Source organism: Aythya marila (assembly GCF_965140915.1).
Source record: "Aythya marila genome assembly, chromosome: 1".
Taxonomy (NCBI): Eukaryota; Metazoa; Chordata; class Aves; order Anseriformes; family Anatidae; genus Aythya; species Aythya marila.
This window is the reverse complement of record NC_139042.1, coordinates 191,532,994-191,556,223: the sequence shown is the minus strand read 5'-3', so window position 1 is coordinate 191,556,223 and position 23,230 is coordinate 191,532,994. Positions and strand designations below refer to the sequence as shown.

At 35.2% G+C, this 23,230-nt stretch overlaps 1 protein-coding gene across 1 annotated transcript in view; it reads left to right on the top strand.

Annotated features, from left to right (window-relative positions):
• CPNE8 (copine 8) overlaps positions 1-22,207 on the top strand; it is a 104,398-nt gene extending 82,191 nt beyond the window's left edge. The window contains exons 14-20 of the mRNA XM_082751856.1: positions 1,933-1,979; positions 2,745-2,926; positions 4,842-4,969; positions 8,588-8,690; positions 12,082-12,139; positions 14,969-15,042; positions 19,939-22,207. Coding sequence (XP_082607982.1) covers positions 1,933-1,979; positions 2,745-2,926; positions 4,842-4,969; positions 8,588-8,690; positions 12,082-12,139; positions 14,969-15,042; positions 19,939-20,127 — 781 coding nt within the window. The 3' untranslated portion in view covers positions 20,128-22,207. The remainder of the gene's footprint in view (positions 1-1,932; positions 1,980-2,744; positions 2,927-4,841; positions 4,970-8,587; positions 8,691-12,081; positions 12,140-14,968; positions 15,043-19,938) is intronic.
• Positions 22,208-23,230: the final 1,023 nt, after the last annotated feature.

Genomic DNA, 23,230 nt, shown 5'->3' with positions numbered 1-23,230 from the left:
TTTTATCTTTTCACAAAATGAAGAATTACATAATTGAATAATTCCTTATGCCATTGTACCTAAACAGAGTGTGGCTTTACCATAAAATTCAGCACAGTTAGAATGCCTTGGGTCTTCTGTGGTTTGTGTGCATGAAATTGTTGTCTTGTAAATTGCCAGTTTCTGTAGCATAGTACTATGGAGATTCTGTGCTTCTCTAAACTAAAATCTAACTCATATAGTGCCACTAAGTTTGGGAAAATTCCCTAAAGGTGAGGTATTTTTGTTTCATATTGCATCTTAAGTGCACTTTAGTGGCATTTTAAGATTTTTAGAAAAATGTACAGAGATAACAACATAGCATTCATATATTACTGTGAAAAAGAAGTTTTTTGGTTTTCAAGATTTCTTAGGTGTAGGTGCATGCCTTCTGCTTTTTATATGTGTGTTGAGAATCTTTGGTTGCCAAACAGTTAATGTTTTTGTGTGCTTTTGAGCACTGTTTGTAAAATTACCTTCTTGCTGTTCAGACTAATACTGTACGTCCCTTCTAACAGCATTCAACTACTCATGAAAACACCCCAAGTTTCATTCACAATTTTCATATGAATACTTGTTTAGATTTCATCAGCACCATAGGAAACAGCTGTTTGTATTGTTTTAAAGTCTAAACTAGATTGTCCTGAGTTAAACCCTAAGGTACCTCAGCATACCCATTCTAAATAATCATTATTTCACTGCAGTTATTTTTCGTTTTTCAGATGTAACTCTAAGCTTAGAAGACTTATAAAAACAATTAGTTAACCATCTTAGATAAAGCTTCAGTTTTCTTGGTGTGTTTTAAAATTTGGACTGTTTAATCGTGCATCTAAATTTGTCTTGAAGAACTTCAATTTCAGATGCTTTTTTAAATTTTGAGCATCCTTATACCAAATGAAAGATTTTGTGGCTACTGTTTGTTACACAAAATACAGCAATCTAAGATCTTGTCAAAAGCCAGGTGTCAAACTGTTGATATTTCATCTAAATGTGCATGAGTTAAATCTGTTCAGTAATTTTCAAAGAGCTTTAATCTTTGCTAATTTGGTCAGTAAGTTCATTGTAGTGCACACCGAGAGGCAGAAATTTGAAGGAAGATGTAAAAGACTTAGTCTGAGTAAAAAGGCAATTTTCAGATCCATCCAAAATGTTCTGCCTGATCAGAGTCTTACTAGCTAAGAGATTATCTCCAGAATGGTAGTATTTTGTCCTGAAAGAAGTTATGGAACAGAATTGCATTGAATGGGATTGCCACTCACTAAGTACATTAGTGAATGATTTTTTTGACAACAATATTATGCTAACAAATGCATGATAATGGCTTTAACTTAGCGACTGCTCAAAATTCTTGCTGCCAGATTTTAATTTTATCTTGCAAAATGTTCCTTGATGCACTCACTCAAACAATTGACTATATTCACATGAATGAAATCTCCTGCCAAAAAATATGCTATCCTCTCCAAAGATTTTATATATAGCATGATTTCAAGCACATTCTAACCAAAGACATGGTTTTGGTGTTAAGAGCAGGTTAGTAAAACCCTACATGCTTTGTCAGAGTCATCCATGACTAGAGCTAAACTATGTCCAAGGAAAAAGCAGTGTTAATGTTGAGAATGAATTAATAATGTACATGGATCATAATAACCTTACTGTTGATTTAGAATTTTTCCTAAATGATGAACAAAGGAAAACATAGGAAGGATGAAGTAAATAAACTTTTTTCAATATGCTAATACAATAGTGTTGTGTAGCATGTTGTTGGAATCCTATAGAAGTGTTTTCAATGTGTTTTTTTTTTCTGTATTAGAAAGTCAGTGTCCTATGCTTTGTCCTCAACTGATATAATTTCTTGTTTATTTTTCCATATAACAGTTAAGCTATTGATAAAGTTTGTATTTGCTTATTTTACAGAACCCAAATCAATTTCACAGTAGCTATTGACTTCACAGCCTCAAATGGTAAGAATAAAAATAAGTTTCTTCTTTATTAATGTGCTGTGTTCAGTTTTAAAGCACTTTTTTTGAGATATGTGTGTGTACCTGTACCAGTGTTGTGCTTAACTGCTTTGTATTACTAAGTATTTGTATACTTGTACCATCTGGAATCAGCTGAGCAGTTACAGACTAGAAACCAATTCCTGTCCAGAAAAGCAGGACAAACAGAACAGCTAGATTTATTTATTTATCTATTAAATCTATGTGCAAAATTAAATTAGTAGGAACAGTTTGCAAATATTCCTGTACTTTCTGATTTTTTTGTTTATGTATTTATTATTGCTGGGAGAAAGTTGGCTAAATTAGAGACCCCCTTGAGAGGGACAAAACAAAGGAGTTTCAGGTAGAGTAAGGCTAAGTGTGGTGAAACTAAAATAAATTTTGATTCTACTCCAGAACTACTTTCCAAATCTCATCATACTTTTGTATATTTCATCTTAAAAGTACATGTTGTATGTTATAACAGTGATACAAATTTACAAGTTTAATGACAATTTCTTGCTGCCCTTTCAGTAGTGGAAAAGGTTATAGCTACTACTATTAACCTATTAAAATTGTATTCAGAACATTGCATTTTTACCTGACTTAACCACAGTTATGTGTATAGGATTTATTTTTTTCCTTTTCATGATTTTTTCAATTTCTGCTTTCTTAGATTTCTATCATTTTTAGGAGAGGAAATCTGGGAGTGATTCAGTTGTAAAGTAAACCTGACTCTTGCTTCAACAGGTAATCCTTCACAGCCTACTTCACTGCACTATATGAATCCCTATCAGCTGAATGCTTACGGCATGGCACTGAAAGCAGTAGGTGAAATAATTCAGGACTATGATAGTGATAAAATGTTCCCAGCTCTAGGTTTTGGAGCTAGGCTGCCTCCAGATGGAAGAGTATCACATGAATTTGCATTGGTAAGCTAATAAATATATATAAATATTTTTTGAATTTCTGTACTGCAACCAAATTTGCGGAATTAAGGTTTTAGTGTTAAGTAATTACTGGGCAAGTAAAGAACAGAATATGCTAATTCTTATGTCTAAAAGACTACTTCAAAATGTTCATGCTAGTGAAGTTACTGACAGAAGTCCAGAGTCAAGATGTCCCTGTAGGCCAAAAATAGTAATAAACCTCATCTGTAGCAGCATGAGAAATAAATATTTGTAAGATTTCAGCTTGAAGCTAATCTATCTTAACATGCAAGTGAACCATGATCCAAGATCATCTTTTATTGTTGTTGTTGTTCTCTCTCATTTTCTGGGATCTCTTTATATTTTACAGGCTGCTAGTTTAGAGATTCCTAGAGTGGAGTATAGGATGAGGTTACAGGAACAAATCAGATTTTGTATATGGGCCAGTTAAATTACAAAGCTAAAATCTAACTGGATTTGCTAGAAAGGTTAACGCGTTGAAACTGGTGTTTGAGATTAGTGTGGATGTTTATCTATTTGCTTATTTTGAGCTTTTTGTCCTTACCTGAGTAGGATAGAGTTCTCAGCAAATGTAGGTGTATCAGGTGAGTTTCAATTAAATAGCAACAAAGACAATGGCAGAATAGACTGGTGATTGTAGATGTGTAAATCATCTGTTAGTGTGTGCTAGAAACCAATGCCACATTTCAAGGAGAAGTTTTCCATATGGATGGCAAATTAAAGCAGATGTAATTGCAGATATTATTTTGAATTACAGATTTCCCTTGGGATTCTTTTAGCAAGTTCAAAAACATGGAAACAGATAGTAATTAAGACTATTAAAACAGCAGAATTATTCCTGGCTACTTTCAGATTTTAAAAGTTTATTCTAAAAATAATTCAATTAATACATAAAGTATTGTGGGTGCTTTTACAGGAGGAATAAACAGTCTTTCTTCCTTCTTGCAGACCTAAACATGCATAGTTGTCTCCCATTTAATTCTTAGCAGTGATTTCAGCAATCTTTTTTAACATTCCACATCAATTCCACGAAAAATCCCCTTCGCTTTTCTAGATTCTAAGGGAGATGCAGTGTACTTCAGAATAAGATACTAGCACATTAAGTCAATGAGGTGTTGGCATAAGGAAGAGAGTAAGGTGATTTGGAAGGTTTGAAGCCTTACATGGTTATCTATCTAGCCTGACACAGATCATTAATCTGCAATTTAGCTTTTATATTTGTAATATCATCTGAAAATAGGTATCCTCATAGAGTCATCATAGAACTAGGCAGTAAAATGCCTACCCAAAGAATTTAGTCTTATGTGCAAGTCCCAAATAATTCTATGGGTTTCCAGAGAGTAAGTTCATTTCTTCATCTGTTTATATTAGATCTAAAATGAGTTTTCCAATGTAGAACAGTATACCAAAACAACGAAGAGGTTATAGCTTACCTTATACTCACATACTGTATGAAGATCAGCATTTTGCTCCCATTTCTTTTTCTTCATGCTTTTAAAATAAGAAATTATTGAGACATAACTGTGCTCCTAAATATGATTCCAGTTTTACATTTGTCCCATAATTCATACCTTAAATGTGCACAGAGAAATGCTTGTTACTGTTCCATATAAAGACTGTTTAATTACCCTTAAGATGGTATTTATGTCTGGGAACCTGTGCCAGTGATTCAGACTGCATATAACATGAGGCTGCTAAAACCTCCTTCTACATGCAATTAATATTCAGAACCAGTCATAGCTCATACATTGGACATTGCTAGCAAACTCTTTGAAGAGATCCTTAAATTCTTAGGTCTTTGCCATTGAAAAATGGACACTGGATAATTTTTCACTAAGCTGCATCGTTTTTCCTTCATGGTTATTTTTAGTGATTATTTGTCTCTTACTTTCATTAGAATGGAAACCCTCAAAATCCATACTGCCATGGCATTGATGGAGTAATGGAGGCATATTATAGGAGTCTAAAATCTGTCCAGCTTTATGGACCTACAAACTTTGCCCCTGTAATTAATCATGTAGCAAGGTAAGCATAAGAAGTGCTTTACAGAAACTTTGTATTGTTTGTATAGTTATCGCATGTAGAAAACTAACAACAGTTATATGATGCCAAAATTTGAAAAAGGTATTTATGATGTTTTTTTCTTCTTCTGACTTGATTAACTTATATGTTTAAGTAGATCTGAAGACCTTGTGATAGTATTACACAGACTTTGAGAGCTGATTAAAAGTAAATAGAAGTGATCCAGTTGATCTACCCTGTGTTAAAATCCTAGGAGAATTCATAACGAAAAAATTGTTCATGGGATCACTCTGCTATATTCCCTTTTTGTCATCTGAAGCACAGTAATCAGAATTTCCGATTCACGGATAAGACATAAATCTATCAAAAAATTCTTAAAGCGTAATTTTTAGAGATATGCAGTTCCTTTAATCTCAGTGTCGAATACATTTTGCAGGACTCTTGCTATGATTCTCAGCTAGTAAGGGTACTGTTAAAGCAGTTGTACAGTCTCTGTTGGGGAGCCACAATGCTGTGTTATGCAACACCTCCTCTAACTTCTTGAAGTATAACCTTTCCTGTGTTTTTAGAAGTTTCTCAAGGAGGATAATGTTGCCTTGTCTTAGCAGACAAGATCTTGTCTTACAGTATTCCTCCATGTGTTGGTATAGGAAAAGAGGTACAGATCAGATAATTTAACTGAGTAACTACCTGAACAAATGTTATTTTATTCATAGATACATAGAAAGAACTAATATTCATAAAACAAAGCATCAGGGATATGTAAATAATTGCATGGTTAATGTTTTACTATGAGCTTGCAGTTATTGTAGCAAAAAATATTTACCTGTTCTATTTATTTGCTTATCTGTTTTATTTATCTGTTCTTGTTACTGCTTTTGCTGTTGTTCTACTGCCCAGTAGTAATAATTTGCAAATTCTATGGTACAGATAATTGGCTGTGCACTCCAGCAGGGCTAGAGAGCTGAGTTCAGTTATTTATCATTAGGATTAATTTCTATATCTTTGCATCACACTATTTAAATCATATACATGTATATTCCATTGCTTTCCCTTAGCAACTACCTATCTCCTTTTAGTCTTCAATTTGACATGATCTCTGCAGAAGCAGTCCTCAGACTGTAGTCTTCTGTCAGGAAACCTGCCAGCTCCTGTGATAGATGAATTCCATGTATGTGTCATTGCCTTGTTAACTGGAAATGAAACCCATTTACTTTCATCTTCTTTCAAACTGATTGTACCAACTGAGCTGGCTGGTTCTGATTTTGGCAATTAACATGAAGCCTCCTGTTCATTACAAAAAAAAAAAAAATTGAAATCCTTGACCTAGTACCATCAAAACATTGGTATAAATTGAGTTCTTCTCACCACTTGTTTCTTCTGAATACTTGTCAACTTTTCCATAATTGCAGAAGCCTGTCACCGTCATTTGTAGTTCTTCCAGTGAACTTCCATCTAACTATCAACTCATTGCAAACTTTGGGAACTCATTCTGATAATGAGTCGCTCTATATTAGAAGTGGAAAAGCTAGATATCTTCATTTCTACGGCAAGACCATCATTAATACAATCCATGGACTAGACTCAGTAACAGCATTTCCCTCAAAGTTCAGCTTCTCAGCTATTCTGTTGACTCTTATGGACATATAGACATGGCGGTAGAAATTATGATACTTACTCCTCTCCTCTAGCCTGCTGTTTCTTTTTTAACCTAACTTCAGTCTCAAAGAAATTTCTTCTTCCCACATCCCTCCTACTTAAAAATACATCTCTGATGAAATCTCTGGAAACTATGTCAGATATTACTGTGCTCTCAGATCTATTGTGATCTCAGAACTCTTCCAGAGGTCTTCAAGCAGGTAATGAGTTTGTTATACTTCCCTCACTAGGATAAAAAATTATCCAAACTACACCAGGTTCTCTCTACTGTCTTATATCATCTCTCCTCTTTGTATACGATCTTCCAAAAGGCTGCAGACTGTGCTCTTTTCCATGGATATTTTGAAGTAATCAAATTTCTGTTCCATTTTTTATAGTGTAGACATGTAGACTTAAGTGCTTTTAAGGGGTATTGCATTTTTATTTTACTCTCTCATCTGATCATCCCTTGTCTCTGAAGTCATTAATGAGAAGATTATGAGTATTGTGGAAAAATGAGATGAAAGAAGTCTTGATGTTGTAGGGAAAATGTATTCCATGGTACATCTTGTTAATCTATACATTTGATTCCAGTCCCTACTGCCAACATACAAACAGAAGCTGTTCGACAGGTTGTTGACCATGTGACTTTTATACCCATCTATATCCTGGGAAGGAGAAGGAGGAGCGTGATGGCGTTCTGAGAGTTGTAGATTCCATTTCATACCCAATCCTTCAAAGTCTTGCAAGTGTTATGGTTACAGCCTCTTGTTTACTAGCAGCACTCACTTGCAAATTTACATCAGAGTTAGAATATTCGAAGTAACACCACGAACATCATTAGAACACACCCTGTCCAGTAAGACAGTGAATAAGACAGTGAATTCTGAAATAAGACAGTGAATTTTGACAGTCTTATTGTATACCTGGGCATTTGTATCATCCCCAAGTACATAACTCCATATGGAGAATTCTTTTTTCCCCCTGCTCTCCACACTACTCATGGCCATTTTTCTTACAGAGTTCCACTACCTGACTCCTTGACAGCACCAAGAGCCTTCATGAATGCTGCTGTCGAGTGAAGCAGCAAGTGGAACATGACGCTCCATGCAAAACCAATTATACAGGACACTTTGACCCTTGGGAGTTGAAAGCAAACAAATTCAAGTCTTGGTTTCTGATATGCAGGTCACAGAGTTCAGTGAAGCTGCTGCAGACTCGCTATCTTTCAGAACTTTCCAAATCTTCAAAAGCTGTTCATTTTCAAAGAGTAGTTGCTTCTTGGTTCCTTTGGCTGATGCAGGACTGGGATGGTACTGTATGTTTTTTGTCTTATATACAGTACAGGGAGAGGCTTTAGTCTAGAGGGCCTATTTATGGGTGATATAAAGGGGTGTAAATACCTTAGCCAACATTTCAGGGTGCATGTTCAGCCATATTACAAATCTATACATGAACTATAAACCTGAAAATGAGGTCATTGGTATGTAACTTATTTTTGTAAGACAGAAAAATAATGGTGTTTATGTAGTGTGCTAACTCCTGATAAATTTTATTTGTGCTATAAAAACAACCATTCAATAGTAATATATTCTCTGCATACCAAACGATGTTTCCCAAAGGTAATAGCTATTAAATAACTTTCTAAAGACCCATGATTCTATAAATTGCATTGTGTCCATGCTTTTTTTGATGGTGATACAGGCCCCATTTTTAACTGATTCAACAAGTGCAGATTATCAGTATCAATATTGTATTAGTTACAGTTATTTTATTATATACTTTAAAATGTTCTCAGTTGAAAGTAGAATGCCCATCTTAACTATGAATGTCTTCACTTTTGGAGATCCATCACAATTAATTATTTTTGTTAGTCCTTAGTAGTCAAATTAAAAAATACATCTTTTCCTCATATTAGCTCCTTTTGTGTAAAGGGATTTCTTTTACTATCATAATGCTCTTTTTTTTTTTTTTTTCCTTTAGATACGCTTCTTCAGTAAAAGATGGCTCCCAGTACTTTGTCCTTCTCATTATTACAGACGGAGTTATTTCAGATATGGCTCAGACGAAAGAATCCATAGTGAATGTAAGTTTTGCAAAAAGTATTGAAAATTAAAATAATTCTCGGTTTAAATATTTTAGGCAATAAACTAAGCCTGTTATTATTTTAGACATTAAATTAGTTCTGTAAATTAACCATTCTTTCCAAACAGAAAAAAAAAAATATGCACAAAGATTAAAGGAAACCAGAAGTTGTGTCTCAGCTTAATTAGTGTTTTGTGAGAAATGATACTCTTCTATCTAATGCTGTATATTCATACAACTTTTATAATCTGTGTCTTGATCCCTCCTCCCTCATGCACATCCCACCATGCAGCATTTCATAGTGAACCTCTGTTTATTTTTCAAATAATTGCATACAGCTTTGATTTTTCTTTTTTTTTCCCACCTTCCAAAAACCGCCCCAAACTTTCTGGTCCCAAAGGTCAGGTATGACTGTCAGCTGATAGCCTTTTAGATAGTTCCCATGAATTTTAAAAATTCTTAATTGTTTCTCAGTTTCTTCATTATTTTCAATATTTTTCTCTTCAAAACTGCTATGCGTATAAGTAATATTCTGCATTACAAACACATTCTGTTCTTCTTTCGCCCTTGGGAAATGTCAGATGAAATTACACACACAACCAGCTTCCATCTAGAGCTTGAAAAGATCCATACCAATAATTTTAAACACACCACAGTGGATCTAGTTACTAGGAAAGTGATGGGTGAAAAGCCTACATTAAAATAATTAAGCATCACGTCAAAATGAATGGCACAGAATTAAGTGACATATTTTTGAAGGCCCGCTTTCACTACTTCCTACAGTAGTACCATTCCACTTGTAGGGTGCACAACAAAATATTATTGAAATGTTCCCTCTCTCACTGGAAAGCAAGATGCCCTCAAGCTCTACCCGGCAGCATATGGACAGAGTTTGTATGTTGATAAGGACTCTCTCAAACCATATGATAAATTTTTACCTCTTCCAGTTCAAAATAGGATAAAGCCACTCTTACTTTTATAGGAGATAAACAAGCTTTTATCTTGGAAGTTCATTCTCTAGCCTACCCTGGAAGTTTGTTATCTAGCTTCCTTTACGTGGCAAAAAAGCTACATGGAGGAAAAAAAAAAATAAAATAAAAGCTTTAGATTTAACTGTCCCCTTCAATTCGAAGTCCATATAGAGGGTAAGTAAGAGACCAGCAAGTTTGATTGATTGTGAATTTGTAAGATTAAGTAATTTGTCACTAAGAAATACAGAAAAGCCTTGTTTCCATGAGTAGAAAATGCTACTGGAATAATAGGAACACTAGCTGTTACTCTGCAACTGTCTGGAAGTACAGATGTATTGTTAGCTTGGAATGAGCACAAATTCAGAAATATTACTTCTGATGAAGATTCATTAATTTTTCTGTGTAGTTCTTGCAGTGTGAGTATACCATGACTGAACTAATCAAATGCAATAGCATTTTCTTCAGTCGTAATAATATTTGAATTAATAAAAAGGGCAGTGATGTTAAATACAAGTTGATGTGTATAAGACTTGGGAAGAGTATATTTCATTTTTTCTCGCTAATTGTGCTTTATACATCCTCCTTTTTACAGCATATATGTCACACATGCTGTTTTATTAAATCGTTTAAAGGTTACTCTGTCATTCAGTAAATGCCAACACCAAGTTTATGTGCAAAAGTTGAACTTTTTGTCTTTTCACTGACCTTGCCACTTACTGTTTCAAATGTATTGTATCACATACTACTGTGTCTTCCTAAATAGGAACGTCCATGAAGAATGTTTTATTTACACTCAAATGCTGAGATTGTAGAAAACATCTGAAAAACAGAATGTGTTCCATGCTGTTTTAAGTAGAGACTTCGTGTCTGAAAAATACTTTATACTTACTATCAGTGTCTTACACAGTTAATTGCAACTCAGGTACAGTTACACTCTCTTGATGGTCTTGAGTCACGGAATGGCTGAGGTTGGCAGGGACCTCTGGAGGCCATTTGGTGCAGCCCCTCTGCTCCAACAGGGACACCCAGAGCCAGTTGACCATGACAACGTCTGGTCTTTAACCAATATCTTTAGGATTTAAATTAACTAGGGATTATTATATCTTTTTACTTTGCTACAAGATTTGAGTTGGAAGATAGACTACGTAGGAATACTTCATTGTGAATTTGCAGATAGTGTATAGCACACGCCGTACAATGTAGAGTGGTGAGCACATTAGTGATTTACAGAATGTCATACTTTCACTGTTTTAGTTAATGTGTATACACTAATTAACTGTAAACCTTCTGCTAGAAGAAAGTTGGTTTTATATGCAATGTTATGACAGATGAAGAATGGGAAGTGGGGATGGTGCATCTAAAAAGAGAATGTCTTTTAGATCATGCAGAAAAACACTTTTTATAATCCGGAAGAAAGCTATAACAGTATGTTCTAAAACCACCTGACTTCAAACTTCAGTGATGCTGAGTTTAATTTAGCAGAAAGCATACAGCTATGATTTTTGGCCAGTGTAGACTCCTGTTTAAAATGACTGTAGACATTTCACAGTTCAATGGAATATCTCAATAAGGAACATTTGTCAGCCCTGACATTTGTTAGGTGATTTTTTTAGTTGTTACCCTCCTCAAAAGAGCCAGTTTCAGATGATTTCTCTACTGGATATCTGGTGCTGCCATCAGGGCAGGAAAATCCAATATTTATGATGCTGTCTTTGTAATTTTAAAGGTTTTACAGAGAGTTCAGTCAGGGAAAGCCAGATATCATCTTTGCCTTTTTTCATTGAATAAAAAAGATAAAGTAAAATTAAAAATCTTAAATATAAAGCAGTTCAATATCTTGTTTACTTTGTGGCATGGATGATTAACTTGAATAAAATTTCATTCGTGGAAGAAATATCAGGTAGATATTGCTCAAATAGGTGATATATTCTTCTGAGAAAAGTTGGCATAAGATCTATGTAAAAAATACAGGGAATCGTGTAATTCCAAGCAGCTATGTAATATCGAGAAGCAACTGAGTACATTCAAATAAATGTCAGACTGTCACTAGGTACATATTTACTATTACTGTCAGTTTACAAAAGATTCTAAGAGAAATTTGTCTTCTTAGTTGTCATCTTAGTATTAAATCCTAGCATAGTTGTGTTTAATTATGATCCTATATGATTCAAAGACTTTATAAGGAAAAAATAAATCAAAATGATCATCTGCCTTTTTTGTCTTCATCCAAGATGCTTTGGATGCTTTGTACTTAGCACTTAAGCAGACAATTTGCACTCAGCATTTTAGGAGGTGAGGATGAGGAATTGCTCTTTCAAGCATTACTTCTGCACATTTTTTGTTCATATTGTCCTCGGATCTTACGTAATAGTGGCAGAGGTTATGCAATGTATTAAACCTCTTTTTTTTCTTCTTTTGAAGGCTTCAAAGCTTCCAATGTCAATAATTATAGTGGGGGTAGGACCAGCAGAGTTTGATGGTAAGTGTTTTAGTGTTTTTTTTTAGAATGTTTTATGTTTGTTTACATATTAGTGATATGTGGCTTTTCAAACAAATATTGTTCTTTAAAAAAAAAAAACGTAATATAGAACAAGCAGTAAGCACCGTTGGCATTTCCGGCTGGATTGATTGATAACTCAGTATGATTACAAGCTACCATGTCGAGCTGTATAGCCCCTCAGGCTCTCTGTTAAAGTCACAGAAGCATATGGGTGCTGAGCATCTACATTGCTCTAGAAGATGAGTGGCGAAAAAAAAAAGAGTAAAATAAGTATACTCAAGTAATTTTGAATTTTTTCAGCATGCATATTTCGTGTCAGCTGAATGGAAATTTGATCATTTGTTCTTATTGCAGTAATAAAATACTAAGGAAAGTAAATAACTTTGAAGAGGTGATCTGGGTTAAAGTGGGTTTCACTTTATAACAGAAGTGAACCTTACTGTCTACCAGCATTGGGAGAATATTACAGCAGGAAAGAAATCACCAAAATTATTTGCATATGCTTTCATATGGTGTTCCAGAACAGCACTCTCTATTGCAATGACTAAGCTGCTTCCATTATTTGGACTAATTTATTAAGTGGCATCTTGCACATCAACGCACAATGAAGTGTAGACATTCCTTTTATATCTGTTTCTCAAAGTTACACATCCTTCTTTCTTTTCCATTTTAGTACTCCTAGTTAGACAGTATGTCTTCTTTTGTACATGAAACTACTTAGTACTACCACAGGTATATAATGTAAGTAGTCCTCAATGACTATACATTTAAATTCCTATACAAGTATTCCAGGAGTATGAGAACAAGAGGAAAAAATGATACAAGAAAAATAATTTATTGGGGTTGACTTTCTTATGCTTTTTGACAAGTGGTATATTAAAGTATCATATTCCTTTATGAGATTGTCCAAATGGACATTCATACTTCCGATGATTGTATGCCACAAGCAATGAGAAGAGACCATTTCTCTTCAAAAATGCATTAAGAGAGAAATTTGCAAGCTTTACTTTCCCCCAGATAATTCAAACTCTACACCTATGTTACTTATTTTTTCTTCACCCTTCCTTTGCCTTTTCCCCTTCACTCTTTGTCCAGTCCTTGAGTTTGCTCAAACTCCTCTTGACTGTAGGGTCATGTAGATTCTGCTTTCCTTTTACTTCTGGAGGCTGTCTTTACTGAGTTTTGGGGGTGTCATCCCTATAACTTTTGTTAAAGCAGGATTCTGTTTCTATTGCAGGATACAGTTTCCATCTTTGGACTGATGCCCCATGAGTGAAATTTACCTATTAGATGTGTGCCAGATCTGTAAATCCCTCAACACTCAAAAGGGCAGAGAAGCAGAGAAATTATTTATCCCATATACATAAGTTGTTAGTTTTTTTGTTTGTTTTGTTTTTGTTTTCTGGAAGAAAACAACAATCTCCATGTTTGATGTAGACACTGAAAAAATGTGTGTGTAGGAGTGTGTACATTCCAGGCATACTCTTACAGTTCAAAGACCAGTCAAGCTCTAGTTCTGCTGTAGAGAGACTGAGCTACTTCTCTCCAGATATCACTGCCCACTCTAGATCTCAAAGCCCCTGGGGGCTACCAGAGGGATAAAAGTCTGGAGCATAGATAAAAGTCTGAAGCTTTGATAGATGTCATGCACCTTTGGCACAGCTTTGTATAAGGATGTCTGGATGACTACAAAGACTCAGATCAGTGTTCTGTTTTGCCCAGTGATCAGACTGTGAAATGGCCACAGGCGTTTATCTAGAGAATGTTAGAAATGAAATAAGCAAAAAAGGTATTTCCCTGAATACTGTCTTCAATTCTGAATTTATTGAGCAGAATGTGGTTTATGTTTATTTTGGAAATTGTTAGTGGGTCTTCTCTTCAAATACCTGTCCAGTCTTCTGGTTTGAACATACACACATTTATTGCATCAACAGCAATATCTAGCAATGTGCTCTACAGGCCTACTAACTAATTTTTGAAGAAATACATCCTTCTCTTTTCTTTGAACTTGGATCCTGATAGCTTTATTTATGCTTTCGAGATCTTGCATTGGAAGAAATAGGTTTTGAAATTTTGGGTTCAGTGAGCTCAGCCCAGTTTGTAAAGCCCTAAGAAGCTCTAGTGCTCCAGGGCTTAGATTTTCATACAGTGTACTGAAAGAAAGATTGTAGGATTGCTGATCCAAGGGCTGAGCAATTATTTTGTAATCCCAGATCCATCCATTGCAACACTGACTGTAGAGCAGGTATGCCTTCACACAGAAGTCTAGAATAGCTTCTGGGTATATGGACAATTTCAGAGTTTTCCTGGACCTTGTTCAAAAAAAAAATGCAAGAACTGGCTAGTAAATTTAAGAAAATTATTTTAAAAATTCCTAATTCATATGTAATAACAGTCATTACCAGTATGAATATTATTGCCTTGTTGTGCTATATCCCATGTTACCTTCTGTTAACAATAATTTCTGAAGATGAATTCTCCACCTGTGAAAGTATGAATATAGCCTTACCAAAAGGATATGCTTGCTGATTTGGGAGCAGGAAGGATATGGTGGACCTTATCATGGTGTGTTTTGTTCTGAAGATGAGAATAAAGGCAAAAAATAGGTATTGTTAGCATGAAAAAGTACAAAATAACTGCAATGCATGATGTATTTTATAGAGCAAATAATCTAAAGAGTTACCTTAAGATAGCTGTTGATGGTTTTGTTCCTCCAAAAGTGTAAATTGACCAAAGTTTTCCTCAGTAATGCTTTCCTTGGGTGGTTGAACTCTCACAGATAAATTAATTTCTTTCTTTTTTTTTAAGCTATGGAAGAACTAGATGGTGATGTAGTCAGGATTTCTTCAAGAGGAAAGTTTGCAGAAAGAGACATTGTGCAGGTGGGAGAGAAAAATTGCCCTAATCATTACATTTTACTAATCCTTTTTGTTTTGACTTCTTGTTCTATCTATATTCCCACCTTTCATTTTACCTTCGCACTGACATACTTTATCTTACGGATGTTTATAACAAGCTCAGAAACTCTGTGATACCTCTAAGCCTTTATATAACACAAAATATTGGATATGCATTGAATAGAAAATGATCCCTAACTGGTAGCACACTGAGATAAAGTCTTAGGGTTATACAGCCATGGGAGAAGAGTTAGGTGCCTCTGCATTCCAGGTACTGCAATCTCACTGTGATTCCATGAAGGAAAACTGCAACTTCTGCGGAAATCAACAGTACCTAGACCTTTAGAACTGGATTTAAGATGTATAGGGTATCTTCCCTTGCCTCTAACTGCCAGTACAGCAGACCATGAGTCTCCCAGTTCCTATGTCCTGTCTGCCACGTATGATCATGCAGATGCCTCATGCCTCAAGGTATCACAGATGATAGCAGGCAACTTTGTTTAGGTGACTGAACAAAACCTTAAAAGTGCTGTTCTCACCTGCATTCCACCGGCTCCTCCACTTCTCTGCCAAAGCCGTCTGGTTCTGTTCCTGCTTGTTACCACCATTCAGTCAGCCCTGTGATTGTCATTCACACCTAAGCAGCCACTTGCAGGGTGGTATGGTAGCTCTGCATGCACATACCCACCATAATGCCCTTTCTGCCCAAGAACAGCAGATTTCTATAAGTCCACAGCTTGTCCAAACCATGTATTTCATCCATGCTCCTGGCACCCCTTTTTTGGCCTACTGATTACATACACTCCTGGAAAGATTTAATTTCATAATTCTTTTCTTGATCAAATCAGAAATTAGATACTCATTTTTATTTTCATGGGATACTAAAGGGGAACCAAACACTGAGAAGGATGTTTGATGGCTCAGCATACTAGTCCCTTCTTGCTAAAGGAAGTGTTTAAGAAGTTGACAGTTGAAAAGTAGCAAACTACTTAAAAATTAGATCAACCTGGTGACTGTAGAAAGAATTATATCTGCCTAAGGTATCTGGCCTAAGTCAGCTATAAACAAGCTGCCTTCAGAACTGGAAGTGCTTCAGGATTCCAGACTAATATTTCTGGAAAGCCCTGTGCCGTGTCAGAATTGTTAAAGCTAATTCACGTATCTCTGGCATGCATTGCACTGTGTACTTTAAATATGTGCAAGGTAATTATACATAATTTCTCCAAACAACAGAATCTCCTAAAGCTGCTGTTTTTACATTCAGTGAGCATAAACAAATAGACTTCTTCAAATGTTATACAAAAGATTAGTGAAAATGTTACGCATCAGAAATATTCTAATTTCAGCTGAAATAAAAAATAAAATTCAGTGAATACCTTTTTGTGGTTCCTTGAAATTCATTGCATATCAGAAATGGAATAAAACATTTATTTACTATGAATGTATTTCAATCAGAACTTTGCCTGAAGCCATACTGAATTAGCTGAAGGCAGTAATATTTTGTGTACTTTCTGTCTAAATAATACCAAATACATTATAGTCTAGCTACATAAATAAAAAGGGATAATGTCAAACCCTCTAAGTTTAGTGTGACCTTTATTTTGTAAATGGTAGGATAAAACTGACTTGCTTTTATGAAATAAACTACTCAAATATAAAAAGATAATCTTTTTTTTGTGTTTGTGTGTTTTAGGTTAGTTAAAATTAGGTAGTAAACCTGACTGTTAATTTTAATACATGTAGTCAGTATTACTGTGAAATAAGTAAATTAGGAATGGAGAAATATGCCTGCTATAAGTGACTCACTGTATTGATTATATTTACTACTGACTGCAGTTCGTGGAAAGACATGATCTTTGTTTTTCCCTCCTTGCTAACAAACATAAGTATTGTATGGAGTCTGAATTATATGTCTACCAATTCTTCCTCAGTTTATTTAATTTCTGCTCCTTTGTTATCCTTTTTCTATTTATTTTTTTTTTAGGGAAATATTTATTCATGGTAATGGTACCTATTGTTTCTCTTGAACATTTCATATATTAAAATTTTATATAAACTCTCAAGCTACAGGCAAAGCATTTTGCATTTGTTCAGTTTCCCTTAAATTTTTCTTACATCTCTCATTCTGTGAAAGATTTCTACTACCTCTGCTTGTTCTGTGTGGTAGCTCTAGGCCTTGCTGTCTTTGCCATCTGTCCTTGTGTATCTGTGCATATGTTTATCTGTCCATGGTTCCTCTAACTCTTCTAATACCTATATACCTCAAGGAGAGGGGAGGGAGAACTAATTCAGGCCATCTGTATTGTATAATTGCATTTCAACAACTTCACTGTTCAAATAGCCTCCATTTGCTTCAGAAATGTGGTCTGAGTTTTCATGGCTGTGCTTAAGGTGATCTCTTGAAATGGGACATGTTTGTTTTAAACCGGAGAGCATATGTTTTTTACATAAGACTGCATTAGAAAAGGAATAACCCTCTGAGAGGGAAATGAACACCAAGCTTATCCCTTCACAGCTGAATGTGCAAACTTACAGGCTACAGAGATATTTCCTTTTTTCGTTATTCTAACTAAATGCTTCTGGGGACAGTTAGAGGTATTCTTACCAGTAATGTGATGCAGTTTAAGAAGGAGCAAGCTGTTGAAACTGGGCAGTGCTATGCTGGCTTTTGGAAACCGATGGTGCTTTTTTTTAATAATCTCAAGAAGTCACTTCCAGACTCAGCTATTCAGTGACTGAGTCATCATCTTCTAGGGAGCTGCTTGCTGGGGAAATACTCCAATCAGTTGCTGTTTATGCTTAATTTGGTCACAGGTTTCAGTGTAACTCAACATAGTTTAAGCACCGAGGACTGAAGCTCTTTATCTGGCAAGCTGAGATCCTCATCCAGGGAGTGAAGCAAAGAGTTAACTCCTACTTCAATTCTAAACATATTTTGGTAGGAGATTGATGCCTTGATAGGGACAATACTGAACAGATTCCAAAGCTTGAGAATAAGCATAGGAAAGATACTGCTAATGCTGTCTATGCCTCAAGTCAAACCCAACCTTCAAATTCCCAAATTTCACCTGAATGGAACATTTGATCCCTAAATTTTGTCGGATATCCCGGAGCTGGCTTAATTTTCTAGGTGAGCACCACTAAATGTAATAGTATCCCAGTCTTTTTATTCATCTTCCCTTGTTACCCTCTTCTTCGCTCTTGTGATTTTTGTGGTGGATTTTGAAAACAAGACAACATGCAAGTTGCATGCACTCATGTCATTCTGCATGTGCCATTGTTTCCATGTATCCCTATAGAATCTATAGAGATACTGCCTTTTAAGAACAATTTTTAATTTTCAACTATTTTGCTTTTGATGAACAAGCTATGTTTTTCATATCCTGCCTGCTTTAAGCATTTTTTTTAATATTGACTCCACTGATAATAAAGAAGTTCATTGCAAAACCATAGCAGAATGGTAGCAATAAACTTCATCTAGTTTCATAAGTCCAGGGTGAGAAGTGCTTTCTGGAGCTGATGTAAAAATGATTTAATTAAGTTCTTTATTGCTGAAAGGTTACCTTGATTTTTTTTTTCAAGAGTTGCTTTATTTGTTTAATATATTAAGTACTCTTTTGTTGTGCTTTTTTTCTGTCTTTCCTGGAAGATTCTCAGAAATGCGGTGTAAGTTAAACTCTCACTGTAATTCAGTGGTCTTCTAAGTCTTGAAAGCTTTAATGCTTTTTAGAAAAATGAAATTTAATATAAAGTCTTGCTTGATGCACATCCAAAAGACATTTTTTTTTCGGGTTAGGATAATGGGGAAAAGGTTCTGCTCATTTTAGAGTTCAGCCAGGAGACGAGACATCTCTGGGTTTGGCTTCTCAATCAGTTCTAGTTTTATCCTGGAGAATTATATGAGAAAAGTTAACAATTGAGTCTTCTCTGTTTCATGAGGGAGAAAAAAGGTACTGTTAAGGTTTGAATTCTAGCATAGCCAACCATATTATAACTTTTGAAAATAAATCACGATTTCGAAAAGTCACCCAACTGCAATCCTGAGATAGACCCCAAAATTTGAGCAAGAAGCAGAATTTCAAATAAACATTCCTATTGGCAGAACTGATTAAATAACTAAACCAACTACATCTCTGCATGCTGCCTGCTGTGAATAAAAATCCAGAAGCCTACACTGTTTCTTTTTTTCCTTACTTTTAAGATGCACAATCAACTTGTTAATTACAGTGAATTTCAAGGAAAAGCTGGTGGGTAACTTTTTAGGTGTTGCAGATCTGGATATCCCATAGCACATTCTTTTTTGAAATCAAATCTTTTTAGCTTAGAGCCTTAATGCATTTGTTAGTGTCAGGTATAAAGTATTGAGTTGGTTCATAGCCCTACTGAGTATAATGAAAAATGATTAAGAATATAAAGTCATCCATTCTTGTTTTGTTCACTTCAGATGGCAAAAGTTCTGTGCATAAATTGCCAGAGCAGAGACAGTCTGTTAGGAGAGACCTATACGAACAGGACATGTAAGCTCTTCTTAGCTTTGTGAAACGAAATTATTTTATTGTATAAAAAGGGTTGAGAGATGAGCAGAATATGTCAATAAAGCATGTAACTGGGAATCTGAGCCAGCCATGGTTTAAGAATATGAAGAGCTTCATCCAAGTGAAAGCTTGATACTATTTCTATTAGAAAGTAGATGTTTTTAAATTGAGTTAGAATGTGTGTAGATAAAATACAAAATATGCATGTGTATATGCATATATAAAATGTGTAAGGTGGTATATTCACATACCTTAACTCCCTACATCAAACTTTCTCATCTTTGTGTTGTAAGATGTCTTCTGTGTCTGCATAATGACCTGAGTGAATGTATCTTTTGTTTTGTAGTTTGTGCCATTCCGGGATTACATTGATAGAAGTGGAAACCACGTGCTAAGCATGGCAAGACTTGCTAAAGATGTTTTAGCTGAGATCCCAGACCAGTTTCTGTCCTACATGAGAGTCAGAGGAATAAAGCCATCACCTGCACCACCACCCTACACACCTCCTATTCATGTGTTACAGACTCAGATTTGAGTGCTCCAAAGTGCTTAGCATTTTTCAGAAGTTGAGAGTCTCTGGATGCAGCAGTAGCTTTTTGGAGCTAGAAAAATTCTCTTCACATACCAAATTCTCCATAAGGTTGCATGAGCAACTGAAAAGCTTTTAAATGCTAAGATGAAAATGTGTATGTTCTCTCCGAGTCCTTTTTTTTTTTTTTTTTTAATTTCTTCTTTTGGACAAGAAACCCTGCTTTTTTGATCTATTTATTCGAGGGGAAAGCACAAGTCAGGATTTCAACTCAGAAGAAATGTCCTCTCTGAATACTGTGTGTACATAAATGTATAGGAATGCTATTCCTCTGTATCAATGTTTACATGTTACTATTTTTAAATTTCAGTACTTTTATAACTATTCTTAAGAATACAAGTTTGGAATATTGATTCACATGTCTTCTAGCTTGCAATAGTTTGTCACAAGACCACAAGAGAAGCAATATCTCTTTGAATGTTTGTCCAGACAAATACAAATGGAAGTTAAGAAAAGGACAAATGTATACGTGTTTTCCAATACCTGAATTGCTTCAATCAGTGCTTAGTAATCTATTCATCTCACACTCTGAGAATAAGCTCCTAAAATGTGAATATCATAAATTGTCTATGACTTAGGACCAACTCCAAACTTCAAGGGGGAGGTATGTGTATTTTTTCAGAGATTCTCCAATTTCTAAGTTTATCTAAGTTTACAGTTTTTTAAACTAGTTACTGAAGCAAATTAGAAGAGTTACTTGCTATAAGTAATTAAAGAAAATTACCTCAAATCAGAACTTTGAGTATTACAGTTGACTCACTGAGCTCATTAAATCTTATCATGCATTCCTTAAAGCACTGGAAATTTTGCATCAGAAGAGTCTTTTGGTGTGATTACAGCAGATGTTTTATAATGGATCATTTTAAACTTAATTTAAAATTATAACTTTTTTGTCTAGATTGCCCATTCAAAGGGATGCTGGCTCTTAATATTTGGGTTTATATTGTCATTTAATCACATTTCCATTCAGGATGCATGAATGATAATGTTAATTAACTGGTTTAAAAATTGCACAACCATGTTGCTTTGTGCACAATTTTGTGTACTGAACTACCCAAAAATTTTATTATATGCCTGTTCATATATAATTATGAAATGATTTTGCATGTACAGTTTTTACGAAATACACAGTTTTGTGAGTTTGTGTCAGATATATTTTATTTAGAACTAATGGCCTTAAATTTCACAAAACTCCTGAAATGATTGTGAATTGCCTTCAAATACTGTTAAAACTGAACATTTTTATTTTTTGTGTGTCACAATTGTAACTGTCTTGTAATGTAACTTCTTTTCTTTGCATATAAACTGTTTACTACTTCTGTTTCTTACTACTGTATGTGGTAATGTACAGTATGAAACTAAGGTGCGTTTTTTAAGCATGAAAAGTTTTTTTCCAGAAAGCGTATCTTCAATATTAATGGCATATAACTATATAAAAGCAGAATCTTCCATTTTTAAATATATTTAAATTCCTTTAACTATCTCATGCGGGAAGTTCCTTTTTCCAGATAATTATTCTGTTGGTAAGGGGGGGAGGGGGAAAGGTTTTTTTTTTGTAGAAATAAATATTGTTTTATTTTTGTTTCAAAACAGTTTTTACATAAATATGAATTTTAATTTTCTCACCAAAATATGTATTTCTTAGTGGATTGGTGTTGCATGAATGAAATTTGATACCTGACAATTACAAATTTTGATGAAAGTGCATCATAAAGAATGTTTAAATCTACTGAACAGTGGTGGTGTTCTCCTTCCATCTCCTGCCTTTATATTTCACGCTTGCATTGTTGGCATTTTATAAATAGCTGAATTAATACTATATTTCTGTTGCTTCGTTCTGTTAGATGAATCTTTATGCTGACATTTGTATGAGTTCACATGGGTCCATGTTTTTAGCAGGTTTTTATCCGAAAGCCAAAATTACCAATTTACATTAATCAGTTTCTGGGTCTTCCAAGTTTTTATTTCTTCACCTTTTGTCTAGTATTTATATATCTATTTGGTGTTTTATCTAGCATTTATTCATTTCAGATTGAGTTATTAAAAAAAAAAAAAAAAGGAGTAACTTTATTAGCTCTCATTTAATCAGGACCTGTTATTAATGCCAAGATCAGTCTCAAAATTAACAAGTGAGGAAATTTTAAAGATTGGTATTATTTAATCAATTTAATTAACAAAAATTAATAAATAATTTAATAATTAATCACAATTTTCTTTCTGTTCAGCACCAGTTCCAACCTATTCTGTTCTACACTGTTGTTTTTCCTTCTGTTTGGTATTGGAGCATAAATTTAACATAATTAATGGAAAGAAAAAGATGTAATCAGAGGGATGATTTGTCCTGGGACCAGTACTGTTTAATATCCTTATCAATGACATAGACAGTGGAATCGAGTGCACCCTCAGCAGGTTTTCAGATGACACCAAGCTGAGTGGAGCAGTTGATACCCAGAAGGAAGGGATGCCATCCAGAGGAACCTGGGCAGGCTGGAGAAGTGGGCCCATGTGAACCTAATGAGGTTCAACGAGGCCAAGTGCAAGGTGCTGCACCTGGGTCAGGGCAACCCCAGACAGGAGTCATCCCCCTCTCCTCTGCCCTGGTGAAGACCCACCTGGAGCCCTGTGTTCAGCCCTGGGGCCCCCAGCACAAGGAGGATGTGGATGTGTTAGAGTGGGTCCCCAGTGGGTTAGAGCTGGGGATGTTCAGCCTGAAGAAAAGGCAGCTCCAGGGAGACCTCACTGCAGCTTTTCAGTACTTAAAGGGGGCTTATGAAAAAGATGGAGAGCAACTTTTTACATGGACAGTCAATGACAGGACAAGGAAGAATGGTTTTAAACTAAGAGAGAGGAGATTTAGATGAGATGTTAGGAGGAAATTCTTCACTCAGAGGGTGGTGAGGCCCTGGCACAGGCTGCCCAGATAACCTGTGAATGCCCCATCCCTGGAGGTGTTCAAGGCCAGGTTAGATGTGAGGCCTTGGCCAGCCGGATCTAGTGGGAGGTGTCCCTGCCTATGGCAGTGGAGTTGGAACTGGGTGGTCTTTAGGGT